Raw genomic sequence first — 27,398 nt, 5'->3', positions numbered from 1 at the left:
CAACCTTCTGGCCTGCCCTTTAGGCCTCCTTCTGTACAAAGAAAACCAGTTTAATCTGTACGAATAAATGGTGGAGGGTGCTGGAGCAGATGGGAAGGGGCAGAGAAGGTGGACATCACCCTTGGGGACAGGAAGGGAAGGTGGGGGACACGGCCACCCCAACACGGGTTCCCGGCAGCGACACAAAACCATCCATTTTTCTGCTAAAATAACCCACTTTCCTGCCAGAGCAAATCTCACGTAGCCTCTTCTGGATCAGTTTTCATGTATACACTATTAAATATTCAATGGGGTAACTATTTCTGAACAACACGTATAATACCTTTTAAGTGACTGCAAATATTCTATGCATAGCCACGTAATGGGACAGAACAGAGCAGTCAGTTTAAATCATGCTCCCCTTTGCTGATCCGCACAGAAAAACTGGTCAAGTGTTTGTAGGGAGCTCACGCAATAAAATGCAAAGCGAATTTAAATTCAAAGGAAGAAAAAAACAACCCTTACTTTAAGGGAGTCATACTTGTCACTCGTCCTGCATATAAAGATACATTTATCTGTACTAATTCTGGACACTATACAGTTTATATATATGTATGTATGTACATTCAGACACAATGCATGTTGGTATAACTAAGAAATTAAAGATGGAAGACACCCAAACATTTGCAAAAAAACTTTTTTTCAGGTCTTTTTTCTTGTAATTATTTGTAATTATTTGTAATTATTAAAATTATTTGTATTATGTTTAAACTTCCCTAACTTTACTAAATATCTAATGATATTTAGATGAGGAGCCCTCAACTACACAAAGTTGGTGAAGCCATTTTTACTATTGCAGAAAATTATCTTTAATCCTTTTGTTCATCAAATCGCCACCAAAATGCTACAATATTTCTGAATATTCCCCCTGTAACACAGATCTGTACATTTTGGAGAAGATATTTTGCTTCCGTGGATAAAAATCTGGGGAGAAAAAGGGGGACAATCAGTTCATGAAACCACAACTTGCACAACTGGTTTTGCCTCAATGAGAGACAAATCAACTGATCATTTCTTGGCAGATGAAGCATTACATTAAAACAGAATGTTATTCTTTAATTATTTAGTACTTATTGGTACTTCCTATCACCGCGTTCCCTTTTTATTTAAAAACCTGCTTTTAAAGCAGACGCATTTTGAAGGAGAAATTCTGCCTCAACTAGAAAAAGCTGAAACATGAAAATATCAAAACCAGATCACTTCAGAATATATTTTTAAATGCCATGACTCCTCTGCTGTTTTACCTTCTCTCCCGTTCAAACTATTGAATAAATTTGCTAAGACCATTAATGCATTTGTTTGATCCCAGCCCTTCCCAGATGGCTCTTCGGTGGATTTATGGATTGGCCTGGCCAATGGGTCTCCCAGTGAGAGCCGAGCCCTCGTGGACCCGAGTTCATCACCCGCCACATCGCTAATGAGACAAGTGCAGCCCAACACCAGGTTAATTATCAGAAGCAATAATCTAAATTAAATTGGCCACCATTCAAGGAAAAGGTACCATTTCAAAAGATCCTTTTTGAATGGAGGCAATCTCGGGAGTTTATTTGCCTACTCAATATAGAACTCCAAGTTTGAAAAAAAAAAACCCAACAAACCTTCCTCTTCCCCTCTAAGGAACCAAAGTAATTATTTTTAATACAGTGACATATGTTAGACAAAAGTATTAAGGAGGGGGCTTCGCTCCACCCCAAGTCTCAGCGGAATTTTCCCTTATGCGATCACACATCTGAGCTCAGAATTTAACCCAACCAATGAAGATTTTTTGTTAAATAAGGGCTGTTAGCTGATGAGAAATCCTTTCACCAATCACCCCGAAACACGGAAGGTAAAATCAATACAAGCCCCGTATGTGCGCAATGCTGCTGCCCCCCCGGACACCACCGGGGGTCACAGCCCTGCCCGACAAACAATTATTATCTTGTTAATTGTGAGAAGAGAAGGGCTTAAGTGGCACCTCGGACCGACACGATAACCGGCAGCTTCCAGATAATTGTTATGTGCTGTAATTAAAATAACGTGCAGCATTTAGGTGAAAAGTTTAAAAATACCTTGGGGGAAAGTAGTTTGGGATCTAATTCCACAAAGGGAATTGGTATAATTTTGGTTGTAACCACAGAGGAAAAATGTAGAATCTAAGATAGAAATCATTCACTTACCATGCAGAGTTAGTATAAAAAAGCGTATTCAACTAATCAGAATGAATGTTGTGGGTGTAGTTACGTACGATGTTTTATGCATATGTTTACCCACAAGGAATGTATGGAAATGTAGTTTCCAGTTGTGTTTTTTAAAATTATTTGATTCTTGGTCATTATCATGAAGATAAGAAAAGCCAGTAAGTGGATACAAAGCTCCTTTTCAAAACACTCGGTCACTTGAACCTCATCTCTGCACTAGCGACAAGTCCAGCTTTACAAAACTCCCTAATTTTAGCCTTGAACGTGATATCATTTCAACGCAATTAAAAGCCTCTCAACTGAATAACAATAGAAAGAAGAAAGCTGCACAAAATCCCAGCAAAGACGGCAGATTTTAAGTCAAGCAATACGAAATGAGGCAAAATTTGGCTCGGCTTTTAATGCTATTCCACAAGAAGCGCCTTTCTGCTGCTAACACAGAGCTGAACCCCAGAACAAACGCCTCCGTCCAAGAGGTCGCTGGCGCACACAGCAGCATGAAAAGCATCTCCAGTAAGAGATGGCCAGTTCCAGATGAGGATGCTGACTTCAGCTCATTGTAAATAAAATAAAGAAATGTAAAAAATGTGTTTTAATTCCCATTTGGGCCACTGCTGCTCCCTCTCCCAAACATACCAAATCCAATTCACAATACAGAAGCTTTGTTACGTTCCACTCCGTTTCTCGGATGGATAGTCTAGCACCTACTCAGGAAGCCAAGGGGAACATACAACCGTCTCCACGCACCGAAATTAACTCTGCAGTTCCAAGAGAAGCTCATATTTACCTCCCATCAGCAGCACAAGCCACTTCGGCACAACCAAAGAGGACTTCTCAGAGACAAACAGCGGCAAAAGTGGGAAGACTCAAGAGCTCCTGAGCTCGGATGCAGGAATTAAGCCCAGGCTGGCGCTGCACTCGATTCTTAACAAGCTCACAAAAGCAAACAGCAGATGGTCAGCTCATAAGACCGGCAATATTGGTATAACCACGGCAGAGGAGTCGATCTGTGCCCACAGGCAGCCACCCAGAGCTGATTGATAACTGAGATCAGCTGAGCAACCACCTAAATCCTTGGGCAACACCTGAAGGCTGAACCTGGGCCAGCCCAGGAAGGCTCCTCACAGCCCAAGGGAACTTCTTTACAAAAACCACTTTTCAGCTCTCTTCATGTGTAGTGGTTTGAGCTCCTTCTCCTTCTAAATCTGAATTTCTCTTTCAGATGTAGGCATTTTAAGTCTTCATTTCTCCCCCAAACATTACCAAAGGGCCATAACGCAGTCCCACTTAAAAATCTAAGGAAATACTGTAATGAGTCGTTATTATCAAGATATAGAACTGCCTGTTTTCAGCATGAAAAGCAAAAAATTATTTCCAAGCGGCTTTTCTAGTTAGACTAAAACCATGCCAGGCTGCATGCAGTTTATCGGTTCTGTTTCTGAAGTGCCCTTTTCATTCTTTCAGTGGAGATTTGAAGAAGGACACAAGTACAGTAGAGGCATTCGGTAGTCACGACACCGGGGAAAAAAATCTGGCAAGCAATATAAACCAGCCTTGGGGGTTTCTTTTTCTTGCAAATGAAGGGATGTACCCCAGAATTCTCCTACCTGCCAGAGGCTTTGCATCTCCACCTCCATCTGGACCAAACCTTGTGGTTCCTGTCCCAGCCCAAAGATCCCAGTCCCACCAGGACAAGCGAACCAGCAGCAACTTAGGCCAGACTGGGGAGGCTCCAGTTACCTACTTCTGTCAAACCCAAGCTGTAAATGCTTGCTCAGTCTTCTTGCAGCTTTAAGAACTCAAGCGAGCAGGAGGACGAACACTTTCACAGGGCTAAGCTGCTGTTTACCACTAGTTTTAGAACTAAATACAAGCAGAAAGATAGATTTGGAAAACCTAAAGCACTTTCAAAAAGTTACACTCTGCTCCAAGACCTAATGCAGTAATAGACTCTCACGGGAACAGCTATTTCCCTGGCAAGACAGCGCAGTAATGCAATTATTGACATTTAATTCATTTATATTCTCAAAATCTGTGTCCTTATGATTTCCAAGTATCTCTTTTTAACATGGATTGGAGGGCTGTGAAAGCTTCTTTGGATTTTCCTCTGACTCCTTTGCTATAGGAGTATTTGCCACACAGCTGTGAACATCCCCAACGAGTAACACACTTTGGTAAGTGTTAGTGTACAGTGCTGGCTGCTAAAGCACATTTTCCACTAAAGAATGAGACCTTTGTCTGTCTCTATTGCGCTGCCCGGGCGAAATCCTCGACCTCCGGCCCAACAAGGACACTGAGTAGGGCTAAGGGTAACCCCGGCTCCTCCTCGCTCATTCAGTTTCTCGAGCCGTTTGAAGCAATCATTACCAACTCAGCTACATTTTGTGGTCATATTATAAAGTGAATCATTGTTCCAGAGTCCAGGATTGCTAAATTCATTTCATGTGTGGTTTTGAGCAGAGTCGCTGGCTGCTCGGCCCCTCGGAGCTGCGCTCCCCCCGCTCTGGTCACAGCGGGGAAAGCGCTGGGCCCTGGCACGAGCCCCAGCGCGGGATGGTGTAACCCACCAGAACTTGGCCTCTAGTGCTCATTCTCACAAGCTCCCCACGAGCTGGCCAGGATTTTTTTAGCCACTTCCTTCTGAAGAGCTTTTAGCGCCGAGAGTCTCAAGCTTTTGTGCGGCCTGAACACGATGGCTTCTGGGAATCACAGCGGCCACCCCTCCTTTGGAGGTCCTCCCAGCACACCCTCCCCGGCCTAACTTCTCGCTACGTGTTCCTATAGGCACAGTTTCTGGTTTAGGAGAGCCTGGGGAATAGCTGATGTTGGGATTTGGAAGGCGGGAATGAATGCTCCATTATTCACCAGTGGTCGCTCTGAAGTTTTACAATGCAGCATATGCTGCAATGACATCATGCGACATCATAAATCTCCTCCAATTTCTAAAGCTTCTGATGAATGTTCCTATATGACCACCTTGTTAATAAACAAACAAAAAAATGTTAATAAAAGCAAAATCTTGTGCGTTTGTGCACTACTTGAAAGTCTACAGGCAATTACTAACCACTTTATGCTTTAAAAACTAACCGGTTTACCTGAAGTTCCACAGAGAAGGCGGCACCAGCTTGATTTACGGATGCAGTTAGACAGGGAAACCCTGCTTTGACATGACCGCCTCACAAAGAAAGCTCCTCGGCAAGAACGTATGAATCTTAATTTCAAGTAATATTTCCAACAAGTTCTCTGAAAACAAAAAGTTACTGTAGTTCTCTTATTACACCCAAGCGGTTATGATATTTCAACCACAAATAGCCCAAATTAACAGGTTTTTTTCCCTCCTTTTAAAAGCTTCCTACATACACATTCACACTAGCCAAGTTAAAGACTAGTTTCTCAGGCCTTGCCCAAAAGGTGGATATTTGCCATCCCACCTGCAGCCGAATATAACACCACAGCAGCAACCCGACCTCCGGCTTCACGGGTCCCTTCCTCTCCGCAACTTCCTTCTTCCTCGTGTTTTGAGAAAAGCGCTTGAAAGCAGGTCAAATCTCACATATATTTAAAAACACATGGCTCCCCGCTCTCAGTCTCACAGCCCACGTGTCTCTGTCTCCCTGACCCTGCAGAGGTAGGAGGATCTCAGTGGGAAACTTCTATTTTGTGGTCCTGGTCTAAGTCACTGCATTGCCGGTATTCACCTAAGCAAGCAAGAACCTCAACCCAAGCTTCTTCAATGCAAAATAAAAAAACCCATCAAATTACCCCGATGATCATTAGACAAAAAGCATCCTGCAAAGGGATGGCTTTCACATAAGGAAAAGTGTTCTGTAAGCAAATGGCTTTGGCCTGTCCCTCCTGTCGCTGAATAACTCACAGAATCACAGAATGTCAGGGGTTGGAAGGGACCCGGAAAGCTCATCCAGTGCAATCCCCCCATGGAGCAGGAACACCCAGATGAGGTTACACAGGAAGGTGTCCAGGCGGGTTGGAATGTCTGCAGAGAAGGAGACTCCACAACCTCCCTGGGCAGCCTGGGCCAGGCTCTGCCACCCTCACCAGGAACAAGTTTCTTCTCATGTTTAAGTGGAACCTCCTGTGTTCCAGTTTGCACCCACTGCCCCTTGTCTTATCACTGGTTGTCACCCAGAAGAGCCTGGCTCCATCCTCCTGACACTCCCCCTTTCCATATTGATCCCCAGGAATGAGTCCCCCCTCAGTCTCCTCTTGTCCAGCTCCAGAGCCCCAGCTCCCTCAGCCTTTCCTCACACGGGAGATGCTCCACTCCCTCCAGCATCTTGGTGGCTGCGCTGGACTCTCTCCAGCAGTTCCCTGTCCTGCTGGAACTGAGGGGCCACAACTGGACACAATATTCCAGGTGTGGTCTCCCCAGGGCAGAGCAGAGGGGCAGGAGAACCTCTCTGACCTACTGACCACCCCCTTCTAACCCACCCCAGGTACCATTGGCCTTCCTGGCCACAAGGGCCCAGTGCTGGCTCATGGTCACCCTGCTGTCCCCAGGACCCCCAGGTCCCTTTCCCCTACGCTGCTCTGCCACAGGTCATTCCCCAACTTACACTGAACTCACTTCAGAACAGCCGGGTTGAGTTGGGCTTTCTGTATTAGTGCACAGCTGAAAAATGACGTGGCTGGAACACCCCAAACTAGCTCTTTGCAAACAGCCAAGAATGGTTACTGATCCTACAGCTAAACATACCTGAGGCTGGGTTACCTCTGTCCCAACCTGCCTCCCAACTCATTGCTTACTTCTCCTTATAAAACAAGTTTGAAATGTTGCTTGAGATACATCTGGAAATGAAAAACATATTTCAACCTCTGCCCTCAGCTGCACCAGTGGAAATCCAAAGCTCCAGCGACTTGGGAAGCATTTCACTTCATTTATGCTGCTGTAACTTAGAACACGCCTTCATTTGCCGGTAAAGAACTCCTCACTGAAGCTCCAGCACCCTGAGTTACAAACACATTGTGGGGGCTGATTTCAGACTCTGTATCATCTAATCTGCTATTTTTACAAGCTCACATTGCTTTGCTGCCGATAGTAGGAATGGGATAATAAGATATTACTCAGTACTGAAATCCTCTTTATTTCTGGGAAGAATTAGGAAACATACGAACACTCCTTAAATATTCAGTGGTTTGCTGAGCATGACTATGGTCCAGCCACATGCCATAGTGTATATATAGCCTTACAAGTTTATAACACACTGAGGTTTCTGCTTCATTTAAACCTGCTACTGAATTCTAATACCAAGTTCTCTCGTTTCCCCGTCCCCCAAAGGCTCAGAAATAAGGAAAGGGCCACAGGAGGTTGTGTTTGAAACTGACACAAACGTAGCCCTTTTTCTATGAATATTATAGAAAAGACTTCATGCAGCAAGCACAGAAATAAGGGATTTTTTGTTTGCTTGTTTCCAGCTTTAAACTCATAACTCCTTGCATTAAACAGCATCATCTTCCCCCTAAATACTACATCACACAACCAGCTGGACCTAAAAGACATTGAGCAGGTGTTTGAAACCAGGACCAGCAACTCCCCTCTGCAGGGAAGTGGCTGAAACCCAATGGGCCACTCATCCACACCAAAATTCCAATAGATTCCACCCTTCTTCCTGCCAAAGCTACAAACTGCACCTTGCGACTGCTCTGGGAGAATAACCACGGGTTTTGGAAAAGACAACGAAATACGTGGTGTCTATTAATTGCACGGGAGTCAGCGCTGTCATCATGGAATCCTTGTTGAAAACATGATTTTAAAAAGTTTAAAAAATAGATATTATTTTTTGCTATCTGTTAGAAGTCATCCCGTTTAAACAGCATTGCACAATTTCCAGCCAACTGAATCTGTGAAAAAAGCCTTATGGCTTTTTGTCAGGTCTTTCCACATCATAATGGTGCAAAGGCTACATAAATTTATCTCTTCCTAATTCTGGATTTTTTTAAAAATATCAAGATACTGGGTTTTTTTTGGATTTCTCCATCTCTGTCACATTTACATGCAAAACCAGAGTATACGCGCAAGTGAAACAGATGAACGCAAGAGGCTTCAGGAGAAGCCTTGAAGAGGTTTGATGGCAATTTTGGCCCCTCCTTCCAGGATGTCCCTGTGGAACACAAACTGGGCCCAGAGCTATGGAAAGGAGGGGAAACAAATCTCCTGCTTTTACGGTAACGAAAATATTCCTTAACCTTGTTATTGAAATAATTTTGGATTATTAGGTACAAATGTTTAACAGTGCAACCCGTGTTGCACCAGAAATGCTGCAGTTTTCATCTCGTGTTGCTCAAATCAGACCGTGGCAGCTCTCTAGCTAAAAGTTATTCCATTTCTTTCCTCCTTGCCTTTATGAAGTGCGGTACGATGCTTTTGGCCCCTTCTAGAAAAATCCATAGTTGCACACGTGGGTTGGGATTCGGACAATTTGGCATTGGTGGGTTGGTGCCTGGGAATAACAATCAGCTTAACGGGAGCAGCTTTGTATCAGTGAACTTCATCACAAAAGTACTTCTGGATAAATAACCGAACTAATCCTTGTGATAAATTTATTAATTCAAACCTCGGAAGGTCAGTAGGATATTAATTTGGCCCTTGATAAATACTATACTTGCACTAAATAATGCAATAGGGTTTAATCTGATCTGGTTAAGCAGACATCCAGGAACAGCCTCAGCACCAACAGTGACACAGTTCAGTACAAAATGGTAGATTTACAATAAACCATTTTAAAGTTTCAACAGCAGAATAAAATTCCAGAGAAAATGAAGGTTTGGGGTGCATCTATGAACACTGAGTATTTCCTTGGACCAGATGATCCCTTTCTGCAGCGGGTTTTGTTTGTGCTGGTTTGCATTGATTTGGGTTGCTTTGTTTTGTGGCAATTAGTTGTAAAGCACCTGAAGCCTCTTTGCTAGAACAACCGCTCCACAAAGAGCACTCGCTGTCTTATTCTAAAATATTCAGACACTCAACCCAAACAAATGGTGTCTGTAATAAAACTACTGCCATGTATCTTCATTTGTACTAGAACAAATCAGTTTTATCTGTTCATTCTGCGCTTCAGTGTCATAGGTCTCTTCGGAAACATAATTTATCACTCCTTATGCGATTAGATATGAAATTAAGTCATCTTGCTCGGCGAAGAATTTATAATAAAGAGACCAGGTTCAACCAGTTCCACTGAAAATATTTTGGTAGTGTCAAAAAAAGACAGCATAAAAAACTTTAGTGTTTTAACAAATTAACACATGCCTTGTGGGTAAAGTACTGTACATGCTGTTAACCTTTTAATTAGCTTCTCAATTTCACATACACATTAATGGTAGGGGGGATTTGTAGTGATCAGCAAATGCAAATGTGCGGTGTTGCTATGCTCTTTTAGCAGATATCGGGAAAGGAAAAGAAACCAAACTAGCTGCGCAGCCCTCTATTTAAAAACTCCACAAGAAAGTTTTATGTTCATAATTCATGTAGTTTTACATCCATCCTCAACATTTAAAAAGATGTAATTGGTGCTATTCATATACGTGGATACATAAACAGTGCCGTTGGAAACTTTCAATGCCCATTTGCTCCTGCCGATTCCTGCGTGAATCTGCCCAAACATCTCCCAGGCTCCAGAAAAGATGGAATATTATCTACATTGAGTATTATCTAGAGCTTCAACACCACTGTCTCATAGAAGGTGCCAAAAAACCCCTCCTCAGAAAGGCAGACAAGCTGTGAAAGCGCCCGATGCCCAGGGACACCTTCAGCATGGAGATGTCACTGGGAAAGTCACAACTATCTCCTGGCTACCCCACAGAACGGCTGTTGTTAGCGAGAGGAAAAAGGCCAAAATGTGGCTAAGCAGCAAATATATTATAAAAACAAAGTATGAAAGCAATTTAGCTAAGAATCCTGACTGGCACGGGCCTTCTCCTCCCTCGCCTCTTTGGGTTTAACTCTTTGCTGGTGACTGTGGAGATGGGCAGGTGAAATCAAAAGATGTCGCACACGCATCTGGGGAGTGAAAATGGAATAAAACACAGAGCCCAGGGCTACTACAGCTTTACCGGTTCATTGACAGCTACTTCATCCAAGAGGAATTACTCTTCTGTTGGAATAAAGCTGAAAGTCAAATCACCCATAAATACCTAGTGAAAAATACCCCAAAATCTCGTTCAACCTGATGCTGTGATTTTTTTTTTTTATAAATCACACCTGTATAAACAGATTTTTTTAAAGTTGTCTGGATAAATCACCTGCCAAAAGGAAGATGGAGGGAGGTCACTAACACAGGGTCTTTGGCTCGTCCTTGTCCGCTCTGCAAATGGAGCCACTTCATAGCCTGCAGCCCCCATGGGACGTGCCCCATGGGACCAGCCCATCCCTGCTGGGTGCCGGGGGGCTCAGCTCCGTGTCCCTGCAGGGGGGACAGACGGGACAAAAGGCCCACGGGGTTCAAATGCTGCTGCTCCCCGCAGACAGGAATGTCTGAAGGAAAAGAGGGAAAAGAAGAGGGGAGGGATGGGGGGAAGGAAAAAGAAAAAGAAAGAAATAAGAAAAAAGGGGAAAAGAAGGAGAGAAGAAAGAAAAAGGGGGAAAGGGGGGGAAAGGGGGGGAAAGGGGGGGAAAGGGGGGGAAAGGGGGGGAAAGGGGGGGAAAGGGAGAAGAGAGAAGAGAGAAGAGAGAAGAGAGAAGAGAGAAGAGAGAAGAGAGAAGAGAGAAGAGAGAAGAGAGAAGAGAGAAGAGAGAAGAGAGAAGAGAGAAGAGAGAAGAGAGAAGAGAGAAGAGAGAAGAGAGAAGAGAAGGGAGAAGGAGAACACAAGCCCTATGGGGAGAGGCTGAGGGAGCTGGGCTTGTTTAGTCTGGAGAAGAGGAGGCTTAGAGGTGAGCTCAGCACTCTCTAGAACTACCTGAAGGGCAGTTCTAGCCAGGTGGGGATTGGGCTCTTCTCCCAGGCAGTCAGCAATAGGACAAGGGGCCATGGGCTTCAACTCTGCCAGGGGAAATTGAGGCTGGAGATGAGAAAGCAATTCTGTGCAGAGAGAGTGGTCAGGCATTGGAATGGCTGCCCAGGGAGGTGCTGGACTCACCGGCCCTGGAGGTTTGTAAACTGAGATTGGACATGGCACTTAGTGACCTGATCTAGTCAATGGACTGGAGTTGGACCAAGGGTTGGACTTGATGATCTCTGAGGTCTTTTCCAACCCAGTCCATTCTGTGATTCTGTGAGGAGGAGGAGAGGAGGAGGAAAGAAAGGAAAAGCCCCCTAAGTGGTGTTCCGCACCCCTGGTTCCCCTCACACCCTGCCAGCTCACAGCTGCTAACTGCACCACATCCTCCTGCTCCGGACAGGGAAGTCGAACCTCATCCACTCCCATTTTCCAGTACAGGACTGCTTCATTCCCAGACTCATTGTAGAAAACAACATTTTACTTTAAATTTAAATTAATAAGGACCGTTTCCCGATTTTCCTCAAAAATACCAGTGGCTCATGGGCTTAGCTGCGAGGTTGGGAAGAGGGCCAAGAAAAATTAGAATTTATTATATGCTGGTCTAAGTTTTTAATTGAGTACACACAGGCCTTTTGAAGTGAACTTGACTTTTATTCTACCCCAAACTACCATAAGGGTTGCTGTGACACACACAAAAAGCCTGTGGCTCAACTTCCCCAGCATTTCTTTATCGGTTTATAAAACCAGCAGAATATGAGAATCTTTCCTGGAAGAGCGTGAAGCTTGAAGGAACTTGTGTCCTGCAGCGTCACCTCTTTACAACCAGCGTGACATGGGTGCAAGTGCTGCAGAACACAGCGCTCACCAAGGGGCTGGGATGGTCTCAGCACTTTGTTGTGTCTCAGAACCAAAGCGGGAGAGAGAAGAACAAAAGGTTTAACGATTCCTACCCAGAGCACAGTCCCAGTTGGATCCATCGTGATCCTGGAGCAAATAAATGACACGTGCCACCGCAATGAGTCCAGCAGAGTCCCTGGAGCCATCGCCAAAACACAGAATCATGGAGTCATTTTGGGTGGAAAAGACTGCTCAGGGTTCCCTTTGCTTACCCTGCTTTAAGCTGTTCAAACACTAATAAATTACCCATTTACTTATACTACCCAGGTGTTTGCCACCTAGACAAAACAGATTATTATTTGCAGAAGGTTTTGTTCCATCACAAGAATCCTGTAAATGATCCATCGGGATCAGAAAGCCAACACCACGTGGCAACTTTTACACACAGCAGCACAGGGGGGTGGCAGGGAAAAAAGAACCAAGAGAAACGCTTCCCAGTCCCTGGTTAGAAGTTCCAAACTTTCCCAGGGAGCTTCCCAAAGAATCCCATGTTCACTGGGGTTCGCGCTGTTGGGATAGTGAGGTTAGTTAAAATAACCCTGCAGATGGAGAATGAGGGGGACAAGGAACCTGAAGGGTGGGTTCATTCATTACATTTTGATCTTTTGTTTCCATACACATATATAGTATCGGTTTATATATGTCTGTACGTGTACATATGAATAAAATATAAGTGTATTTATATTCTAGATTAAATTATAAATATATGTATTTATATGCAAAACAAAGTAAAAATATATTCCTACTTATGTATATATAAATACAACATCCTAACATTTCCTTATATGTCATATTTTCAAAAAAAAACCCCATACTGATTTGAGTAGATCCTACAAATACAAGCAGCCTCAATCCCTACCTCTTACTTTTCACATAAGATTTCTTAAGAGTTCCAAGCAATGTTTAAAGAGAACTCTGGGGCTTTAATTGAAATGGTGTGAGATGCTGAACCTTTAACAGCAGAGTCTTTCAAACCCTGTGTCCATTATGCAACAAAGTGCCTATCAAAACAAAACAAAGGAGGAAGAGGTTTCCAGCATTCTCATTAAATTCTGACTTTCTCTCACGGTTCCTGTAATTGAGTTCCACTTACAGTTGTCATGAAGTTTTGCAGGGTAGACAAAACAGTGATTTGCTGGTAAATGTCTGTATCTGGGGAGGGAAATAAATATCTGAGAAGTACTCAGGCACTTTCTTCAAACATCAGGGAGAAAAGCAAAGAATACAAGTCAAGCGATGTCCAGTTTAAGAAGGAGCAGCTTTTACGAGGAAAACTTTGATCTGGATGCAAGAAATCCAGCCCGCTCAGTAATCCCAGACTTTGCACGTCAGAGTTTACCATGAGATGTCCACCGGAGTGGCACCCTGACACTTACTGCTGCTAAATGATGCCATTGGGGCTTCTGGCCATTTCACCTGCAAAACTGCAGAGAAGAAAGAGCAGTTTACCCATAAAAAGTGCTGAGAGAAATACAGCGGCTCACCAGGGACTGAGGACCCTGTTAGGTGAGACTGCTCTGCTGTCTCTGGACAGACCAAGAGAAAAAGCAGGAGCTGCAAACAGTGACAGGGCCAGGAAACAACACAACGTTTAGTTTGTTGATCGCTGTACTGTCTCGTTATTTAAGGCATTATATCACCGGTGCCTCCCTTATTCATTAAAGCCAGTATAATAGTCAGACACACAAATTCCACTGGGCACTTGGCTGAGGAGTCAGAAGATTGGGGAAATACCAGCATTGGGGAAAGGGACCTGGGGGTCCTGGGGACAGCAGGGTGACCATGAGCCAGCACTGGGCCCTTGTGGCCAGGAAGCCAATGGTACCTGTGGTGGGTTAGAAGAGGGTGGTCAGTAGGTCAGAGAGGTTCTCCTGCCCCTCTGCTCTGCCCTGGGGAGACCACACCTGGAATCTTGTGTCCAGTTGTGGCCCCTCAGTTCCAGCAGGACAGGGAACTGCTGGAGAGAGTCCAGCGCAGCCCCCAAGATGCTGAAGGGAGTGGAGCATCTCCCGTGTGAGGAAAGGCTGAGGGAGCTGGGACTCTGGAGCTGGACAAGAGGAGACTGAGGGGGCACTCATTCCTGGGGATCAATATGGAAAGGGGGAGTGTCAGGAGGATGGAGCCAGGCTCTTCTGGGTGACAAACAGTGACAGGACAAGGGGCAATGGGTGCAAACTGGAACACAGGAGGTTCTGCTTAAATATGAGAAGAAACTTGTTCCTGGTGAGGGTGGCAGAGCCTGGCCCAGGCTGCCCAGGGGGGTTGTGGAGTCTCCTTCTGTGCAGACATTCCAACCCGCCTGGACACCTTCCTGTGTAACCTCATCTGGGTGTTCCTGCTCCATGGGGGGATTGCACTGGATGAGCTTTCCAGGTCCCTTCCAACCCCTGACATTCTGGGATTCTGTGATTCCGTGATTGTACATTTTAGCACCCTTGTAATTTACTGTGCGTTATTATAACCTGAACCCAGGCTTCCTCTCATTTTTCCCACACTGCTGCCTTTAAAAATAACATATCTGGTCTTCCTGGCTGCAGCCAGCTCAGCTGGACACATCACACACAGTCCAGCAGGGTTTCACTGCACTTCTACTGCACCTTTCTTGATACAAAACATCAACCCAGCCTGCGCATGTTCAATACAGCCCCCAGCTGGTATGTTCTATTGTTACCTGACATTCAGCTGGAAGCTGTCGTGGTCCTGGGGACGCACAGATGGGAACATTTCGGAGGTTCTTTCCCTACTCATCACCTGTTCAGGTCCTTCCAGTTGCCCCAGAGCACTATGGTCTTGGACAACTAAGGTAAAGCCATTCCTCAGCGGTTCTTACACCCTTCAAATATTTGTATGCGTGGTTATAATAATAACATAAATATTATTTAAATGCAGGTAGCGAATGCAAGAGGCCTCCTATTAAAAGCAGAGAAAGAGCTGAGCTCACATATTTAGACCCTCGGGGGAGATGAACTCACTTGGGTTGGGGTTCTGTCCCACACCGTGGACCCAGAGGAGAGCCCGTCTGTGTCCGTGCCTCAGTTTCCCCACCGGACACTTGGGGGAGCAGGTCCCAAAGCAGTAGGATTGCACACAAGATACTCCAGGTTGCAGCTACTTTCACACTACTTTGGTCCCAGCACTCAGCACTATAGACTGTATGTAGTTCCCTTCTCTTGCACAGCCCAGTTTGAATAACCCACCCAGCAAAAAAACCCCAAACCAATAATATTTTTTTAAAAAATTGCATCAGGGCACGTAAATGTTATTAAACTACATATAGCACAGGTGTCTCTTTAAAACATGACTCTTTTCCTCTCTGGAAAGCACATGTAGCAGGTTCCCTAGTGTCAGGTGTAGACTCAAGCGATGAAAGAAAAATACATCAATGTTTATGAAACCTTTGTTGCCATTCCCACCAGCAGCTTTCCCAGCCCGGTGCCAAGCTGCTAACGAATTCCCGTGCTGTTCCAGAAAAGTGCTCACAGCTCCTGTCAGAAAAGGCAAGTTTCACGAGGGCAGGGAAAGTCTCTGCTCTCACCACCAGCGACAAAATGTTCCTATTCGGCCACAGCGTCACCTCCTCGGGCAGCCGGGACAGCTGCTCGTGCAGCACCCCACACAGCGTGCTAAAGCTCTTCCATTCCCAAAAACGCACCTGAGCATCTTCAGCTTCTCATGCAGACCCTGTAATCCAGCTGAGCAGGAAGCATCAAGGAGAACTAAGCGCCTGTTCATCAAGGTATATTGCTAAATGAAATCAACCCCCAGCGCTAGAACAGAAGCGGACTTTTCCTACAACCGGAATGAATAAAGTAAATAGCTTTATTTGTTTTCCTCTCTTTAATACCAGAAAATTGCGTTCCCAAATCAGTCCTTACATCGCCAATTTAGCAGCATGGTTCTGTCAACCCTAGTTGACAGATTATAGCCCAATATTCTCTAAATTTTCTCATTAAACTAAATCTCAGCCATGTATTAGCACCCTGTCTCCACCTGTACCTCATCTCACAGCGAGCACAGAAACAATATACTACACAACACGCCGCATACTTCAGCGTCAGATCTTAAAACCAGCGTGACCTGCAGTGTCTGCCCAGGATGGACAAAAGACTTTGGAGAGCTGGTCCTCCAGCGTGGAGGAAATAAACTGACCAAGTGAGAGCCCTGTTAGCTGATGGACCTTGAAGGTAGCTTCTGTTGTTTCTAAGTATTAACACATCTAATGTTTTCTAGCGGAAGGAAATTGCCGCCTTAAAAACGCCGCCTTTTAGACGAATCACAATTAGAGATGCAACTTTAATTTTCTAGAGGAGTTACTTGGGCAGCACATGGCGAGTGTGGGACCCGCTCCCTGTCGGAGCCTGCGGTTCAGCTCCTGTGGTCACCCCCCCACCACTCGGTGACTCATTTCCTCGGTGAGTCAATGTGCTCTCCCCCTCCTGTCCCCACTACGGAGATGCCGCACAAAGTCCCCCCCGTGAGACACTCGGCCAGCGCGGATCACTGCACCAAGCGCTGTGCCTCCTTGGAGCAGGTTTCTCGCAAAGCCCGCTCCCTTTCCTAAGTGCCAAGAATGAAATCTTGGCCGCCGAACGCGGCGTGTTCCACATGCGAGCTCGCAATGCGTTGAGCAGCCGCGTTAACTGAGATGGATAGCACTGTCAAACAGGGAGCCGGCTCACCGGGAGGGAAACACTGCGATGCGCTGACCTTTTACACTCAGAAAAAAAGTGTCCCTAAAATGACACAAAGCGTCTCATATTAAAAAACAAAACAACTACCTCCTCGAAGTGCTTTTAGTAGCGTGTTGTGTAAATAAACACATGAGCACCAGCGTGTGTGTGCAGAACCTGAGCCTCTCTCCCAGAGCAGAGGCTGGTGAGGAAATGAATCATTATCACCCTGCTTGGAAAGGAGTTCGTACAAATGAACCACTGCCTGGAACTCCTAGATTCACCCCCCGAGCTCCCTCTGGTCGCACGCTCCAACACCCAGCTCTACAAAACAACTGAAACCTGCACACAGAATCCAAATCCAAATCCCCAGGCAAAGCTTCTACTGAACTACTCAAAATGTGCACAGGTTTTATTGATGACGTGGAGATGAAAATGAAACTTAGAGGCTTCTAATCTAAGAGAATAAGCACTGAAATAACCTGTTTAGTACCGAAAAAATCCTCTTGAAATGCAAAGTTCATTCTGGAAAGATTTTTCCCAACCCACCACCTCCTGCCCATTTCCCTTAAGATTATAATTTTAGTGGGTTTTCTGCCTTTTTTTTTTTTCAAGCTGATATTTTGGGTAGAGAGAGGAAAGCTTTGTTTATTTTAAGATATCGCTGCTACTGGAGAATCAGCTCGAAGTGGAAGGGGCTGTAGAGCCTTACAACGGGCTTTGCAGCAAGAGAGTAGGTAAGCGAGAGCAGAGCAATCAGCCTGCACGTTTAGCACTACAACTATTGGCCACAAAGAGAGCGTGTATAGATAGAACCATGACATAAAGATGTATAATTTTAAAGATGAAAGACTACAGTATACTGTTCCAAATGGCCCTGATACCAAGCGGAACAGCAGCCGGCTGTAAACCCCCAAGTTCCACTCAGCCCTCCCCGGGCTCCTCGAAGCAGCGCCGCGGTGCAGAGCAGACGTGTCCCCAGCACGCCGCTCATCGTTACCGCCACGTTTCCCACTTTGGCCAGACCCAGCTTTCTGGGGCAGACTAACAAGGCAGGGCTTGTGTACATACTGCTTAAGATTAAGCGATCAACGCAACCGATAGAACCGCTTCCAAGATTTGCCACCTTGCTTTCTCCTTACGTGGAGCAACCTGAGGTGCTGTCTGCTGCCAGCGCAGGGGGGAAGAACACAACTTGAGCGCGTACCTTGTGCCTGAGCCGCAGAGCTGTGGGAATACCCCAGAGCCAGGAGCGCTGTCTCCACCAGCTGGCTAAAGAGCACATCTTTGCGAACCAGAACGAACTCCGCGTGCTCCTCCCGGCTGTCGTACTCCAGAGAGGCGTCCGACTGCTCCACCACGCAAAACACCGGAATCATCAAACCTAGATGGGAAAAACAAACAAAAAAAAATCACGATAAGAGAGGAATAAGAAGCGTGGCATGCATCTCCGATTAAAGCTGTAAATTAAAACACCTCCTAGAAGGCTCATCCTAAGTGGAAATTGGCCTTTCTTCCCTGTGGGATCGCTTTTGTTTTCTTTCCAAGGGAAATACTGAAGTCTCATCACTTGACTCATTTAAAAACCACACTAAAAGCTCCAGAGATTACAATTCAGGAACAGAATCACAGGCAGCAAGAGGATGAACGAGATTTCCTAATAAGACCTTTTCAACATCGCGGAAGTTTGCTACAGTTCCACGAACGACCCTGTTCTTTCAGGTCAGAGCTTCTCCACCTTCAGCCACACGAAAACCTGACACCCAAACGCCGCTTCTGCTTCTCTCCAAACAGCGACCGTATGGGGAATCAGCAAAGAGTCCCTGACGCTGGTTTTGGCTGCAGTTGGCTTATCTGCACATTTTCAGACCGTGGCCCGTCTTCTCGCCGCACAAAGAAAAATACCCATGCACGGACTCTGCTGAAAACTCTTATATTGTCTGCTTTCTTGTAAATTTACTTTTGCCATTACAGGATCAAGGCACCTACGGCAATAAATTGTCGGGGATGAACTTAAAGGCATTGGGTACTACAGACAGGAGAGAACAAGCTGATGTGCATGGACAGAACAGAGGGAGAAGCCGTGGAACGCCACGGCCATCTCCATCACCTGCTGCAGGCCAGGCTGTTGTCAGGGCTGGCAAACGAAAGCCCGTCACCTCCAGTCACAGAAATCCATTAACTGGTTACGTACAGTCTGTTAGCCCCCAGATAAACTAGGAAATACTGGGGCCAAGACAGAATTCAGCCTAAAGCAGTTCTCCAAACACACTGCCTAAGTGAGACCGCCAGAAAGTTCACCCCTCACTCCTGCCCTCCAGAATGAAATATAACCATTGCCAGTAGATAACAGTTATGAAACGTAAATCAGTATGTTTATGAAAGGCCAGACACTGTATTCCTGGCCTGGGCACTCCTTTAGGGGAAAAAGAGGAGAAAGCCACGTTTCCTTTCTCCTTCCATACAAAGTCAGTTAAATACCTTCAAAATCTTCTACTATCAGTAGCTTCAGTATCTACAAACAACATATATCCCTTGAGAGGAGTCACCCTGCCCTGAAACAGATACAGTCACACCAGCACTGGCTGCTACAGGACTTAAATGCTCCTTGTCTTGGATTTGCAGAGAGCAGATTTCCTTTAAAACGTATTTCGGATCCACAGTTCTCTCTTAGTGCCCGACGTGTCCCCATCGGACATTGCAGCTGCAGCTACAAGATCCAGCCGATGAGCTTTAGTTCTTTGTTTCAAAACACAGCCTGAAGTAACGCGTAAGTAGGTTATGGCATCGCATTGATGCTGCTCCCTCCTCTTCACTGCCTGATTCTGGGTTAAACCAAAGCATTTTGCGAGTTCAAGCAGCCAAATTCTAACACACAATGTTAAAAAAAAACTCAGAGGAAAAAAAATGTCTAGGAGCTTTCTTGAAAAGAGAGTGCAAGGCTGATCCTGTTCCTCTGAAATCAACGGCGACATTTCTGTTCCTAGCAAAGGTTAAGAACTGAATCCTATTTGTCCATAAATCATTTAACTAGTTAAAAGGAAACTTAACCTCTGTAAGCGACAAACTTCCCCTCCTGTCAAATGTACAGTCCATCATAGCACTTTCGATGGGGCTATTACTATCTTAACAAAATATCAAGATACTTGGCCGAATGCTGAGGCTGTGACGTGGGTTGTGTAAACTACATTTTGACAAAAAAGAAGGCGAATGCCAAGCGATGAGAGGGATGTCACAGCGTCTTGTGCCCTCCCGCTGGACACCGTCCTCCTCACACCACAGACCCTCCACCCGTCCGCATCGTTCCCCATCTGAGCACAAACAGGCGCTGGACCTGATGCCATCGGGGATGTAACGAAGGACCATGGGACTGTGACGACTGTCCTGGCCCTTCCTGCTGCCCACGAGTGTGGGGACCCCGCTATGGAAACAGCTTCTGCAGAAACATCCCTGACCATGCTGACCCAGTGTTACTGGTGATAAGCGGCTGTTAGCACCTGAAAACCTGAGAGCAAAGGGCAGGTTACCACATCTGCCACTAACCTGCTTCGTGCCTCTGGTGTCCGCAATCTCAATGCCAAGCCTATCTTACTAAAAAGCAACAGTAAGCCAACTTATTTCCAAGCACATCTCACTCCAAGGAAGTTCCATCTGCTTTGCCCTCTATCTTGCATCAGAGAGTTAAGCTACGATGTCTCCAATGGATTTATTGCCTCAAAGGTCTCTGTTTCCTGATGTTATCTGAAAACAAACGAACATCCTCTCAGTAGGCTGGAATCAGAAAACATCTGCAGCCAAAAGTCAACAGGCTCCTTCCACACTGATACACACCACGTCTCGCTCCAGACGCGCGTATCTCCCCAACGCCCCGGGAGCCGCAGCTGCCCCAGCCTCCCTGCGCCATTCACACGCACCAGAAAGGGCTCTGGTCCCTTTGGCGCAGGATTTCTGTGCGTTCGCCCTCCCAGCATCACCGAGATGCTGCAGCATCACCGCGGGTGACGCACGGCACCGGCTTCCACGCACGGGAAAAAGGAGAATCCGATGGCTAAAAAGAAAACAGCTTGTTCCCTGAAAGGATGAACACAACGCTGGGATGCACACAAAACACTAACAGCAATCACGAATTATACAAAAGACTTTTTCTCCTTGATGTTAATTCACTTAACTGACTTATAAGCAGCTTTTCCGTGCTGCTCACAGAGCTTTGACCCCGTATAGATGGCATCTGCGTGAAGCATCAGGGGAGCATACGACGAGATCTCCATAAAGGCTTTCATAAGGACATGCATACATGGCAAGAACTCCTCCTAATCCACGGAGGAGAATGGGGAAAGGCTGTTTTCGCTATTACCGAGAAGAACAGAATGGTTAGCAGAGACCGGTACCTGCGTGTAACATCTATTTTTACAACAAATCAAGATGGGATTTAAGCTCTGCTGGTGCTTTCACAGAAAAACTGCAACGCACAGAGGAGACTCTGTAAATTCTTTTGCTGAGACTCTTCTAGGGGGCAGAGAAATTAAGAAGAAATTAAATATGTATCAAAGAGACCTGTGTCCAAGTGTACATTTTCTCCTCCTTGCCCATTTTAATCTATAGGTTTATTTCTCTGGGGAGCAAATCCAATCTCAAAAATGAAGGACAGAGACAGGCATTTCATTCAGGAAGTGAAAACTCTGGACACTCAGCTGCATAAAATATCCATTTTTACAATAACCTGAAGCCAGTTACAAGTATAATACTGCACTGAACTTCTATGCGTTGTCCGCACAAAACCATCGCGGGCTTGGCACCTGAGCCCAGGAGGAGGTGAAACCATCACAGCCTCCCACCCATCGCATGGGGAGCAACGCGTCCTCATATCTGCAGTATGAAGATCAACCAATAAGAAGCAGCACCGCTAAAATTCATGTCTTTTTACATTAAAATCTGTTTCCATCAGCCCAAGTTTGGAGCCCCGTCTAGGTGTTATTTGATTTAATCTAATTTGAACAATTTCCAAACATCAGCTTGATTAATTTCAACAGCGTGGTGTTATGGCAAGATTTACTGTACGGGGCTTGTCGAGCAGGGAATTAATAAAGAAGCCAGTTCTCAGCCCTGAGTAACAGGAGGTTTTAAGCCTTCCCAGATTTCTAGTGGGAATACTTCACAGCACAAGCATGTTTTCTTCTGGGAGCAAAACGCACCAAAATTATTAAAAACCGAGATCAAATGGTGGTGTCAAACCCAAAGGAAATCATTCTGCAGTGGAGAGATTTTTATCAAATGAAGAAAGTGGAAAATAAAGTTTTCCTTGTTGCTGTTGTGCTTCGGGTTTTCAGGTTCTGTTTGTTGGTTTTGCTGTTGGTTTGGTTTGAAACAGGACACAGACACACACATGGAGTAACCTCCCTCAAAGACAAAGCACATTTCTATGGCTGCGAGTTCAGAAACGGGCACATTTATCTGAAAATTCATAAAACTACTGAAAACTCTTCATTGCTGTATACAAAAAACCATTTTCCCTAGCAGGGACTGTAACGTGGGTCATTCTCTAAACTAGTCTTCCCAATATAGAGAAGAAAAAAAATTAAAAAGTAGAATAATCTGGGTAACAGCAAGAACAGAACCCACAAATGTTTCTCCTCACGCGCACCTCAAAACCCGGAATTATGAGCAACTTCAGCTGGATTGGACTGGATGATCTTTGGAGGTCCCTTCCAATCCCTAACATTCTGTGATTCTGTGACTTCTAAGATGAGACTCTTACCCTGCAACAGAGACGAAGCAGCTCAATTAGCAAAGCACGGGGTCATCTTGAGGGAATGATGGAGATAACGATTCCCTCTATCTAACAACAACTGTGGCACTAACCACAGGAAGCAATGAAACCACCACCATCTCCTCAACCTCATCGGCTGCTGGTTTTTCTGGAGCTGAGAGCCCTTCGCTCAGCAGAGGCATCAGACTGCTTTGGTATTTAACTCTCTTCCCCTTTCTTTTAAAGAAATCTGAAAAACGGATCTAAATGGAGCAAATGGTTTGAGGGGCAGCCAGCAGCACCCGCGGGCACAGGAGAGCTTTGCTGCTTCTCCTCCTCATGTGTAAACTGCAAATCCTGAAGCGATCGGAAAGGAAAACCTACTGTATATGCTAAAACATCAGGAGGCTTCTACTCAAGACCTGACTAGCTCAGCAAACACAGAATCATTTTGGTTGGAAAAGACCTTTACGATTGCATGAAACGACAGAAGAAAAATTCATCATGAGAAAAGATCAACTGCATTCCAAAACACTTTTTTCTAGGAGGAAGGACACCAAATGGTATTAAATAAAAGAAACAACAACCCAACAAACACACAAAACACCACAGGTTTCTGAACCGACCCCTGGTTCTGTGCAGTTTGGTGATGGGGTGCATGAGACCCCACTCAGACAGCGCAAGGGTCTGTCATGCCCGCTAAGACTCACTTCCCAGCCACCCCATAAATTACACACATAATTAAATGGGACAGAATATAAGCTGTTGGCACTTAACTTATTTACGATAAATGCTCGGCTTGGGTAAATGGACTGTGCTTCAGCCTTTTACACATCAAGCGCCAGCTCACAACGGTCTTATTACAAGGCTGAGAATTCTTGCACTGTAAATCTTTTTTAATGCGGATGGGAGGAACGATTTGCGGTTGTGTGTCCCCAAACACTCGGAACCACGGACACAGGACAGAGGGACATCTCTGTGACACACAGGGGACCGTGGCAGGGTCTTTGCAACCCTACAGTCCTGTGTGAAACAAAAGCATTGAGCACCTCGTTCCAGCAAGAGCTTTTGCTTAAAAACAAGGACCCTCTGCTAATCCCTTGCTCTTCAACGCGTCCTAGACGGAACGCAAGAGATCTGATTTTATGTACAACTAGTAACGCAGCACTGTTAAAGCTCCTACTCGTCATGGGTTTGTAAGCCTGTTGCAAATAATTTGTTCCAGGATGCAATTTGGTAAAGAAGAGCTCAGTCCGCAGATGATTTTAATACAACATTTGCCAAAGAAACAAAGTAGTGTTAAATAACATTACATTGTAGATTCTTTCTTCTTAGGAGGGCCAGAGGAAGTAAAACTACAGACAGTATCTTTCTCCTCCTCAGTTATTTTTTTCTGGCTCTCTATATTCAATAAATCTGTAGGCAGGAAATGCATTTCTACAGATTATATCTTAGCCCGTGGTGAATGCAAACCACAAGATATTATTTACGTCCTCCTTCAGCTTCCAGTCCTTTCTGTGGCTTCAGTCTCCCGACCACCACAGCCATCCCCGAGCTCAGGAAATCTCATAAAGAAGTCACTAGCGTCTCTGCAGATGTCCCCTGCTTCTGACAGCTGAGCCAGCCCAAGCACCCTTCTCCCAGCTGAAATAACGGCTTCACTGTTGAACGCCAAATATTCCAGGACACCACCCCACCACAGAAACACGTTATGAAAATCATAACTTGATAATACTTGAGTTTCTTAAAAAAACGTTTTAAAAGAAAAGCCGCATTCAGAGCACGCGCTGAGACGAACGAGAAATGGGACATAGAGAGGGGTGTGGGGTATGTACGGCTGGCATGGCCTCTGGGGCTGGGACAGAAGCGCTGCCACAGGAGATGCGGCCTGCTAGGCCCGCTGGGTCACCTGCTGCTGGTGACCAACCCCTTTGCTCAACTAGTTGTGCTAATCAACCCGCCGCGGTGGTCCCAGCGCCAGCCAGAGCCACCCACAGCCCTCCCAGCTCCTACAGCAGAGAAGAAAGAGCCCTAAGATGAGCCAGCGTGTGCCCAGGTGGCCAAGAGGCCACCAGCATCCTGGCTGGTAGCAGCAATGGTGTGGCCAGCAGGCCCAGGGCAGCGAGCGTCCCTGTGCTGGGCACTGGGGAGGAAAAACCTTGAATCCTGGGGGCAGTTTTGGGCCCCTCATGGAAAGACAGACCTTGAGGTGCTGGAGCGAGTTCAGAGAAGGAACAAGTGCCAGGAGCAGAGGAAACGGCCTCAAGTTGTGCCAGGGGAGGTTGAGGTTGGATCTGGGGAACAATTTCTTCCCCAAAGGGCTGTGGAGCATTGGAACAGGCTGCCCAGGGCAGTGCTGGAGTCACCATCCTTGGAGGGTTGGATAGACGGACACGAGGTTCTCAGGACATGGAGCAGTGGGTTATGGTTGGACTCGGTGATCTTGAGGGGCTTTTCCAAGCAAAACCATTCCTTGATTCTACAATCATCCAGTGCAACCATTCACATCAAGGCAAAGGTGAAGACACTAGAGCTACACTTTTCCTAAATAAAACAGCTCCATTGTTTCGACTTGTTAAAAAAAGAAGAAAAAATACCCCACAGCAGTACTTTATAACTAATGGAAAATATACCCATTTCACTCAAAACCAGTGACGGAAACAATTTTAAATTAAACTGGCATTTTTCAAAAAAATCATCTTAAGCCATTAATTTCCTATAAGTTTCAGACTTTGGTTTCTGTAACTTAAAAACAACGTTAGCGTTCAGGAGGGGTTTTGGTTTGGGGGACTGTTTTCTGTTGCTTTTCTCTCGACTACGTAACAAAACTCGCCTGAGGGGCTGAGAATCTCTAGGCCAAGTTCCACCCAGAATTAATTTTAATGACCCACGTTTGTAAATCTTGAAAACTGGAACCACCACTAAGCCCTTAACTTTGGTGGTGCTAGCAGATGCCACCATATTGTGTAATTTTTAAAGAAATCAAAAAACATAGTAAAAACATTTTAATGAAGGTTCTATTAACCAGTCTCTTAGTACCGGGATAAGTCCCCTGGAACATAACGAAAAAGCTTTTGTGGCTGGTTTGAGGTTTCATTTCACACATTGAACAACTATCCATTCGACCATGATGCTTTCAGGAACATTTATCAGCCAGTGGGTCACATTAATCTCACTATTTGTTTTAATAACCACCACATCTTCAACCAACAAGTCGTGCGGTGAAGGAACCAGAGTTCACAGGTACATCCTATTTCTCAGCACGCCCGCCTTGTTCGGCCAGTTAGTGATACTTTGGGGAGAGAGCAGATCATATTAATATAATATTAATATAAACAGGAAGGCTCCAACCCGTGGCAGAAACATTATATTCATTATTAAGCGAGACCCAGACACTCAGATAATGCCTTGCTTGGGCTTTACTGTTGAGCAATGTGCCCATTTACTTGCTCATAGGAGCCCAGACTTCTGGCTTGAGTAACAAACACCCCTTTAAAACAAAAAATAAAAGAGGAAAAAAAAAAAACTAAATATATATTTTTAAAAGCCCACACTTCTGTTACTCTGCATTTTCGCTAAGTGTAAAAATTGGTAGAGTGTATGACAGGTCCACCTCATTTTTCTTAATGATGTTTTTATTATTCTTTCACTCAATTAAAACAGAAATGGATATTGCATCTTCTGACTGTATAATTGTTATTGTAATCTGTTTTCGATCACTGCTTGGGAAATGGGTCCAAAACAACATAAACTATCCACAGCTTCAGAATACAAGTCATTTTCTTTTACTACGACACTTAAAGAGACATCTATCATGCTGCTCTGCTAGCATGTTCGTATTATGGCAAAAAAGTTATTTCTAAGTTAGGAAAAGACATTATGAAAATCACCTTTTACTCCAAAGTATTGTATAACTCATAATTTATAGCTACATTTCTTAATAGCCGTTCAAAATAATACGGCTGGAAATTGCGCACATCTAATTTTAATATATAAATAATGGAAACGCATACAACCCAAAATATGCTCAAAATATGATTTTATATTACTCTCAAAAAAAACAAAACAAAACAAAACAAAAGAGCGTGGTTATAGTTTGGAAAATGACACGCTTCATTTCCAATCTACGCCTGTCAGCTGGATTTATGACAGAACACCCTGTGAGTTCAGATCACCGGCGTGGTTAATACTCTGACGGGAACTTTCTGTCCAAGCACAACACCAGAGCCAAACGCCGGCGACACGCAGGTACTGCCGGGCTAACGCTGCTCAGCATCGCACACGGGCAGAACATCCCGGAGAGAGACCACAACTCCCCTCACCGCAGTCCCTGCAGGTTTAGCGCTCCCGAAAAGATTTACTGTCGATAAACGGCTTCTCGTGTCAGCGTGCGCCTCTGGGGAACAACCAGGGAGGGAGGGGACTGGAGCGGGGCCGCTGCTGCTGCCCCTGAGCGGGTGCGCGGTTCTCGTGAGCTGCCGCAGCTTCACATAAACTACACACTGACGGGGTGGTTTGATTCAGCTTTTCTGGGCTTTTTGACCCTGCTGGCATGGTTACTAACAAGGTACGGTTGTGCTCAGACTCATATCAAATGCCCGTCAGAGACAAGGACACCAGTTACAGCGAAATGACTGGCAGTTTTTGCCATTAGCCAGGTAATTTTCGATTTAGAAAACAAACCCTCAGCTAAAGCTACACCCGTCTCTTCCAGTTCTTTCTGCTCCCTTTGTGCAGCTTCTACAAATACTGACAACCTTCTTCCTAACATCGCTGCGTGTAACATCAATCATTGTTTGTCACTTGCCAGGAAATTTAAAGTATATGTTCAGTTTGGCCATGAGATCTCTGCCCCAGCACCAACTTATGACACTGGCAACGTGCTCGTGCTTCAGCCCTTCATCAATCCCGTCA

At 45.3% G+C, this 27,398-nt stretch overlaps 1 protein-coding gene across 1 annotated transcript in view; it reads right to left on the bottom strand.

The window, feature by feature from the left end:
- SATB2 (SATB homeobox 2) overlaps positions 1 to 27,398 on the bottom strand; it is a 111,340-nt gene that overhangs the window by 73,909 nt on the left and 10,033 nt on the right. Inside the window, exon 3 of the mRNA XM_082055962.1 lies at positions 17,946 to 18,122. Within this exon, the coding sequence (XP_081912088.1) occupies positions 17,946 to 18,122 (177 nt within the window). The remainder of the gene's footprint in view (positions 1 to 17,945; positions 18,123 to 27,398) is intronic.

The sequence above is a fragment of the Streptopelia decaocto genome (genome assembly GCF_964273445.1).
Source record: "Streptopelia decaocto genome assembly, chromosome: 6".
NCBI classification, from domain to species: Eukaryota; Metazoa; Chordata; class Aves; order Columbiformes; family Columbidae; genus Streptopelia; species Streptopelia decaocto.
Note: the sequence above shows the minus strand (reverse complement) of the source record. Positions and strands in the feature narration are given on the sequence as shown.